We start from the raw sequence: 8625 nt of genomic DNA, 5'->3' as shown, positions 1-8625 counted from the left end.
ATATTGGGTTGTTTATTAAATTAGCAAATCTTGGGGGCTTTTTCATAAATTTTTAAATTTTATCTCGTAATACTTCCCTATTCAACTATCCAATACTATCCCCAAAATCCTACTCAAAATAATAAACCAAATGCACCCGTGAGATTTTGCAATTTTACTGTTTAACTTTATTAGGAATACTAATAGTAGTATTCCCAAATATGAGCCAAACGAAGCCTAACTTTTGTTACTGTTCATATTCAACTCTTTGCATCACACCCACCACCACCACCTCCGTCTAAAATTTTCTCACTCCAACCATACACCCTTCTTTTCATTGAGAAAATATATATCAATTAAATTCCCACCTTAGTAATTAATTGAAGCAGTGTAAAAATAACTTTTGCACCCTTTTTCATGGAAACACAGAGGAAGAGACGAGTTTAAAAGCAATAAGAAATTTTATATATAAATTACAAAGGTGGATTCCTTTTTTTCACCATGTGAAAACCATTGATATAGCATTACAATCATATTCTATACACACGCAAAGTTCCAATAGCTATGTGACAGGCATAGTCACCTGATCAGGCATCTTCTTCTTCTTCTTCTGTGAGTGAAGTACTGAAGGCCAGCTAAATTTTCTGATCAAGAACAGTCATAATTAACCACAAACAACTTTAATTATTTCACACCTACCAAATACAAAATTAATTAATGTCTAATTTTTGAGAGAAATGGTGGATCACCGACTAATGAAGGCCTTGATATGGGCAATCATTTCACTGGTTCGAGTTTGAGATAGCTGAGACTTACTCAGAATCTGAAATGCATGTCCTACGCCTTTATACATCACATGCTCAACCCTTTTACCCGCTCTAGCCAAGGCACCACAAAACTCCAGGTTTCTGTCTTTCAATATGTCCATCTCTGATATGCACACCATGCTCGGCAAAAGCCTCAGATCTTCTAGCTTTATCGACCCCTTTGCTGTCGGATTGCACCATGGATGGTCACGGTTAGACCCACATGGCAACGCTAGTCGCCAATATGTATCAGAGGCTGCCAAGTTCAGCGCCGATCGAGGTGGTTGTGTCAAATGCTTTTCGGAATTTGTACGTGCCTCTCCTCCGAAAAATGGTTGAATTAAAATAGTACCCTTGAGAGTTAAAGGCTTTAAGACTGTTGTTGGATCACACACATTGTTAGAACCGAGCCTCGTGGCTACATTGTGGGCTATATTAGCGCCAGCACTATCACCGGCTAAGAAAATTCTCGAAAAGTTGCATTTTTTAGACCACCAGTAACTCGTTCCAGATAGCGCCGCTTGTTTTAGCCACATGAAAGCCTTGAATCCATCTTCATAAGCGGCGGGGAGAGGATTTTCTGGGGCTAATCGATAATTTACTGACATGATTATGCACTCTGCTCTTGTTGCTAGCTTTGATAAGAACTCATGGTAACAACTCCAGGCAGCTGAGCCAACACAAAATCCACCGCCATGGAAGTAGACGATTAAAGGGAGCTTTTTGTGGCATACTGGAACATAGAAACGTGCCCATATGTTTGTGAACTTGTCAATTTCTGTATCTCCTGAATTGACACCGAGTTCCGGAGGCAATGCAGTTGTGACAAATGGAACAATTTGAAGTCTCTCCACATGTCCATCCTTGTGGACTTTAATAAGCCCTTCAATCTCTTCTATAACAGATCCATGCTCATTAGGATCTCTATGCATTTCTATGCTTAAACTTGGATCCAGAGTAGCTGCAGTCATTCTTCTTTTTCTTTTAGAATGTGAATGCAAAAGAGAAAGAACACAGAAATTTGAAACTGTCGTATGTAAGCGCTTGTCCCTTTGAGTTGAGGAGACTAACTTATATATACAAAAATAGTATATTTTTGTAGGGGCAACAGAGTTGAAGATTAGACCATCCTATCTTGTCTTGCCAAATGGTCAACTGGGTATTTGCCACATGTCTTTAACACAATCAACCAAAAAGTGGATCTGGGGAGAATGTCTTGTCTATATAAAGTATATTGTTAAATTAATAAAAAATTGTAATCTTTCACTTTCATATGTGGGAATTGCCGAATTGGGAGGTGGGTTCCTGTTGCCTATGCGTGCACCTATAAAAAAATTAAAAGCCGTTTGGTGTGAATTTTCAAAAGAAATTGATTAATTAAATATGGGGTACTACCAGTTTCCTCCCCAGAGGTTTACTGATAAACGAAAATGCTACCAACAGTTACAAAAACCCTAGAAATGTCCCCTCAGCTTTGAGAAAGAATGAAGTCGTTTCAAACCACCCTATAAAGTACTCGTCCCTAGATATTTGATCCTTATAATTTTTGTTAATTAATTTCAGGACTCTCTTTTTGATTACCTAGCAAATATAACGTTAAAATTCCAGGGGAGGCTTTTTATCAATTTTCAAAGCTGAGGGGAGGTTTCGGGATTTTTGTAATAGTTGCCTAGTTGGCGGCATTCTAGTTTTTCAGTAAACCTCAGGGGAGGAAAGTGATAATACCCAATTAAATATATATCATTTTAGTTAACAGGAAGGCCTGCTTTATTAAATTATTAAAATAAACATTAATCAGCATGTCAAACGATTACAATTAGAGCACATTAATTCCTCGTTTTAACTCATGATGATTGTGTAACACGAAGTTTGAATCAGATAGTGCCGTTCGTATGAAAAATATATCCACACTTCTACTAATACAGCTTGAGCACGTTGGCACTTTATTTTTGAAAATTCATGAACAATATTGTTATGCCTAAAAAATTAGGGCCGACGTCAGCAAACACTAATTAGAGTTCAGGAAGGCTTTGCGTCGTCTAGAAGTTGTCACGTCACTCTATAACATGAAGACTATGACTGTCATCAACTTTACATATTTAGGTTTTGTCGCACACTTGTCAAAGCCCTAAGTAATTTAAGGATATCTCCTAAATTATCAGACAATGAGAGATAAGGAAGGACTTGCATGACACCTACTCACTTGCAGATTTGTAATCATTACCTTGAATTTATCTACTATAAATAGAAGACTCCCCTTCTCATTTTCAGGATTCTGATTTCAAAACCTCATTCTGATTGTAATATTTATTTTCAGAGCAAAAATAACCTACGAGAAAGAGACTAACTTGTTATTCTCTCTGAATATTAAGTTATTGTATATCTGCTCGTTGTTCGTTATACGCGACCTCTTGTAATCTCTCATATATAAAAGAAATAGTAGACGTAGGATTCGCTTTGAGCATCCAAATCACTTTAAAAACCATCTCTCATTTATTTTTTAGTCTTTGCATTCGATTATCCCAATTATACACGTGTAATTTCTAATAATAGTTTAACACTTTGTACGTGCGAGTTGTTGGTGTCAAAATCAAACATCAACAAATATTAACCCATCAATTCCCACCATCACCTCATTATCAAAAGGTCCACGATCCCACTACAATTGGTAGCTTTTAAAACCACAAAAGTGTAAGTTCTGGATTCATCTAATTGAGCATATAGATAAATCCAGCTATTAAAGAACACCTGAAAGTGCCAAATTAGACCAATTAGAGTGAATGTTTACTTTGAAGATCAAAGATGTGATGTTTGAAAGCACTATAGTTTGAGGGTCAAAATTGATATAAATTTGCAGCTAGCTAACCCATTATCATATATCAGTAGTTTAAAGTATAAACAATGAGTGTGATGACATTCTTGACAATTCGACACCATTGACTAAAATTTAGGCTGCCTCCCATTAACGTCTTTTCAAGGAAGCTGTTGGAGAGAATTTTCGTCCAGCCGTCTGTTGTTTGAGGACTATTATGAACTGTTTCTTCCGACTGGATCTGAATATATGTGGACTAGAATGGGGCATGTCGTCAAGTTAACTGATAACAATGATAACCTTTCAGTAGGAGTCCTGGGCCTTGTCAATTCACATTCAATGTATATAAGTTCAATAATTGGGAGTTTGGTATGATGTAATTTCAAAAGTAAGCGCAATATCTTTTGTTACTATCGCTGATCATGCGAGAGAGACTTTTGGTAGCTTTAAAGGCAATAGGAAAGAGTAATGTTAGTTTCATATTCTAATCTTATAATTTTTAATGTGACAGTTTATCATTGGTTAGCTCAAAAATGGATAGATAAAACTCATACAAGCAGATGAAACCTATTTTATAAGCTAATTAATAACGAGTTGTCATATTGTGAGGTTAGATTGTGGACCTAGTATTACCCTATATAAACACGAAGATATTCTTTGCTAGCTAATTAGTAGTTACCGCCCATTGTTTTGTAATTGTAATCCAATCCTAACAGTTATCTGATTATGTGAATGTATTAATGGACCAAAGAATATGCTCTTAAGAGTTTTTGAAATATATGGGCATGTTTGGTAAGTTATTTGGAAAAAATATTATTATAAAAACTATCTAAATAGGATAGAATAATTGATAAGATTAAATAGAAGAGTTGACTGAACCAAGCATTTCTGGAAGATGACATAATCCATATATATTAAACCCATAACATAATCCCAACAAGCAAACACAGTAATTAAAATTAACCAGAAGACAAAATGTTACCTGATTAAACACTACCAACATTACAACCTAAAGAAAAACTCTAAGTCTAAAGAATTACAATTGTTTCAATTACACTAATTCGGTTTGAATTTAGCCTTTTTTAATAAATAAGTGAAACAACAAATAGAAAAACTGAGATTGCACGGAATAGAACTTCCTCTGCCCCAAATCTAAGGAGGGCCCAAAGTATAGGGACCTTTTGAAAGGATCGAATCCAGCAAAATGTTCTCAGAGACAACATTCAGGGGATCATGAAGCGGCGATTCGATATATAGGAGGCGTGTCAACATCAAGCTAATGAAGATTCGGCATGGCGGCGTGTCGGACTCTCTATGGTTTCAGTGCTTAGGGTTTGGTTTGTCGGAGTTTTGATGGATTTTGTAATGAAATCTCATCATTTAATGAGATTTCAGAGCGACAGAGAAGAAGGAAAAAAAAAGAGCAATTTCATCAAACAGAGAGCGATGGAGAAGAAAAACAAAATAAAAAGCAAAAAAATGAGCGATGGAGAAGAAAGAACACGAAAATGAAAACGATGGAGGGGAAAAAAAACATTAATTGATGTGGCAAGTGACGTGGCAACTACACGTCAGTTTGTAACGATAACTCTTTGCAAATTAACATTCCCATATATCAACAAATTTTCCCTATCTACGTATTGATTAGACTAGTAATGCTATTGTCATTGACTGTAATATTACAATTTATACATCGAATAACGTGATAAATCTTAACAATTAATTGATTTAAATTAAAATTAATCATAATTAGGATTTTACCACGTCATTTGATACACAAATTTGATGTACTACATTTGTGAATGTAATATTTTCCATGATTAATTACTTAGCTGCTTATTTGTTTTAATGCTGAATGGACTTAGATTTCGGATATCTATATTCGTACCTTTCAAAAGAGTTACAAAAAGATACATGGCCAAAAAATTTATATTCTACAACCAAATTTTAACAACTAACCAACATAGTTGCAAATATCCCACATTTAACAACTAAAATGCAATTAGTCAGTAAAAGGGGAATAAAATTTTGAGGGCCATTTATTCTCACTTCTAAAAGATATATACAATATAACCTCCAGTCAAGTTTGTCTGTGAAGGAGTTGCGTAAAATTAGTTTTGAAAGGAGCTAAAGGATCCTGTTATGCCTAAAAAATATAAGGTTACATAAGACCCAGTCAGCGTGTAAAAGTCAGAACAGGGTATACCTACAGCCTGCTTCTGTCAGAATAGTGGTGTGCACTAGACCAGTCAGAAGCTGTGGTGATCCCACATGTCCAATCCTGTGCTAAATCGCGCAAATCACTCTAGAAGATGGTAATGTGACATAAAAAAGGATTTGTACGGATAATCCACCAATTCACAGATTCAGTAATCATTAGCTCAATGTATCCCACTATAATAGAGAGATTATCTTGTTTGTGGAATTCGTTCATTTTTACTCTTAATTAGCTACTCTCTCTCTATAATTTATAGCATTCACTTGCTTGTACTATCATTAATAAGTCCGTCAGCTATACGACCTGACCCCTATCATTAATAAATAACAGTGGACGTAGGACTTGCTTCCTTAGCATCCGAACCACTTTAAAAACGTTTTTTTTTTTTTTTCATATATTCTCTTTTCTTGTATTTATGTGTGTCTTCTGAGCCAGTTCAATATTTCATACGTATGTTTCGTTAGTATAAAAATCAGAACATCAACATACGAAAATGCAAATGTTGGTGCATCAAAATTTTTAGAAAATTCATCAGTAGGCTCCAGCTCCAGCACTATTTACTAATGGTTGAGAGACACATGTTTAGGTACTGGCCACCATTATGAGACTTATTTATCAAGCATAATACTACAAGAATATTTTTATATAATATTTTTATAAAATAAATGTGAAAGATGTTTGACAAATTTAAATTAAAAATAAACTTTTAACTGATATCTTTTTACCACGTTATGAATATAAAAAATGTTATATATGCAATATTACTTATTTATAATGTAATTTTTTTTTCTAAAAAAAGTTGGTAAGCGCGTATGAAACTTTATCGACTAAAATCCGTTTCCAAATAAATAAATAAAATAAAGGGTCTTCTTTAGCTATGTAATTGGAGGGAAATTTCATTTAACTTTTTCTTCTTTTTTTTTTTTTTTTCTTAAACTTTAGCCGAATTCTAGTTCAAACATTAGCAGATTTGGGACGTCATGGATTGATATGAGAGCATATTCATTAAACCTACTTGGGCAGTTGATGTTGACTTTGGTGGGGGGCGGCCGATCACAAAGCAACCACAATAATTAACCTTCGTTATGTTCATATTCAACTCTTTGCATCACACCCATCACCACCACCTCCTTCTAAAATTTTCTCACCAACCATACAGCACTTCTTTTCATTGAGAAAATATATATCAATTAAATTCCCACTATTAATTATTGAAGCACTGTAAAAATAACTTTTGCACCCTTTTTCATGTAAACAGAGAGGAAGAGAGAGTTTAAAAGCAATAAGAAATTATACAAATTACAAAGGTGGATTCCTTTTTTTCACCACGTGAAAACCATTGATATAGCAACAATCATATTCTATACACACACGAAGTTCCAATAGCTATGTGACAGGCATAGTCACCTGATCAGGCATCTTTCTTCTTCTGTGAGTGAAGTACTGAAGGCCAGCTAAATTTTCTGATCAAGAACAGTCATAATTAACCACAAACAACTTTAATTATTGACACCTACCAAATACAAAATTAATTAATGTCTAATTTGGAGAGAAATGGTGGATCACCGACTAATGAAGGCCTTGATATGGGCAATCATTTCACTGGTTCGAGTTTGAGATAGCTGAGACTTACTCGAATCTGAAATGCATGTCCTACGCCTTTATACATCACATGCTCAACCCTTTTACCCGCTCTAGCCAAGGCACCACAAAACTCAGGTTTATGTCTTTCATATGTCCATCTCGATATGCACACCATGCTCGGCAAAAGCCTCAGATATTTCTAGCTTTATCGAACCCTTGCTGTCGGATTGCACCATGGATGGTCACGGTTAGACCCACATGGCAACGCTAGTCGCCAATATGTATCAGAGGCTGCCAAGTTCAGCGGCGATCGAGGTGGTTGTGTCAAATGCTTTGAATTTGTACGTGCCTCTCCTCCGAAAAATGGTTGAATTAAAATAGTACCCTTGAGAGTTAAAGGCTTTAAGACTGTTGTTGGATCAAACACATGTGTAGAACCGAGCCTCGTGGCTACACTGTGGGCTATATTAGCACCAGCACTATCACCGGCTAAGAAAATTCCGAAAAGTTGCATCTTTTAGACACACCAGTAACCGTTGCAGATAGCGCCGCTTGTTTAGCCACATGAAAGCCTTGAATCCATCTTCATAAGCGGCGGGGAGAGGATTTTGGGGCTAATCGATAATTTACTGACATGATTATGCACTTGCTCTTTTGCTAGCTTAGATAAGAACTCATGGTAACAACTCCAGGCAGCTGAGCCAACACAAAACCACCGCATGGAAGTAGACGATTAAAGGGAGCTTTTTGTGGCATACTGGAACATAGAAACGTGCCCATAGTTTGTGAACTGTCAATTCTATATCTCCTGAATTGACACCGAGTTCCGGAGGCAAGCAGTTGTGACACATGGAACAATTTGAAGTCTCTCCACATGTCCATCCTGTGGACTTTAATAAGCCCTCAATCTCTTCTATAACAGATCCATGCTCATTAGGATCTCTATGCATTCTATGCTTAAACTGGATCCAGGTAGCTGCAGTCATTCTTCTTTTTCTTTTATAATGTGAATGCAAAAGAGAAGAACACAGAAATTGAAACTATCGTAGTAAGCGCTGTCCCTTTGCGTTGAGGAGACCAACTTATACATACAAAAATAGTATATTTTTGTAGGGGAACAAAGTTGAAGATTAGACCCTCCTATCTTGTCTTGCCAAATGGCCAACTGGGTATTTGCCACATGTCTTTGACACAATCAACCAAAAAGTGGTATGGGGAGAATGTCT

General features: G+C 35.9%; 1 protein-coding gene and 1 pseudogene across 1 annotated transcript; both read right to left on the bottom strand.

The window, feature by feature from the left end:
- Nucleotides 1–715: 715 nt before the first annotated feature.
- Nucleotides 716–1761, bottom strand: LOC116107545 (probable carboxylesterase 6). Its single transcript, XM_031393819.1, has one exon. It carries the CDS (start codon nucleotides 1754–1756, stop codon nucleotides 725–727), a length of 1032 nt encoding a protein of 343 aa, XP_031249679.1. The 5' UTR covers nucleotides 1757–1761; the 3' UTR covers nucleotides 716–724.
- A 5616-nt stretch (nucleotides 1762–7377) lies between these two features.
- Nucleotides 7378–8385, bottom strand: LOC116107461 (annotated as a pseudogene).
- Between the last annotated feature and the right edge of the window lie 240 nt (nucleotides 8386–8625).

The sequence above is a fragment of the Pistacia vera genome, unplaced genomic scaffold (assembly GCF_008641045.1).
Source record: "Pistacia vera cultivar Batoury unplaced genomic scaffold, PisVer_v2 Contig539, whole genome shotgun sequence".
NCBI classification, from domain to species: domain Eukaryota; kingdom Viridiplantae; phylum Streptophyta; class Magnoliopsida; order Sapindales; family Anacardiaceae; genus Pistacia; species Pistacia vera.
The sequence above is the reverse complement of the archived record's forward strand: the minus strand, read 5'-3'. Positions and strand labels throughout refer to the sequence as shown.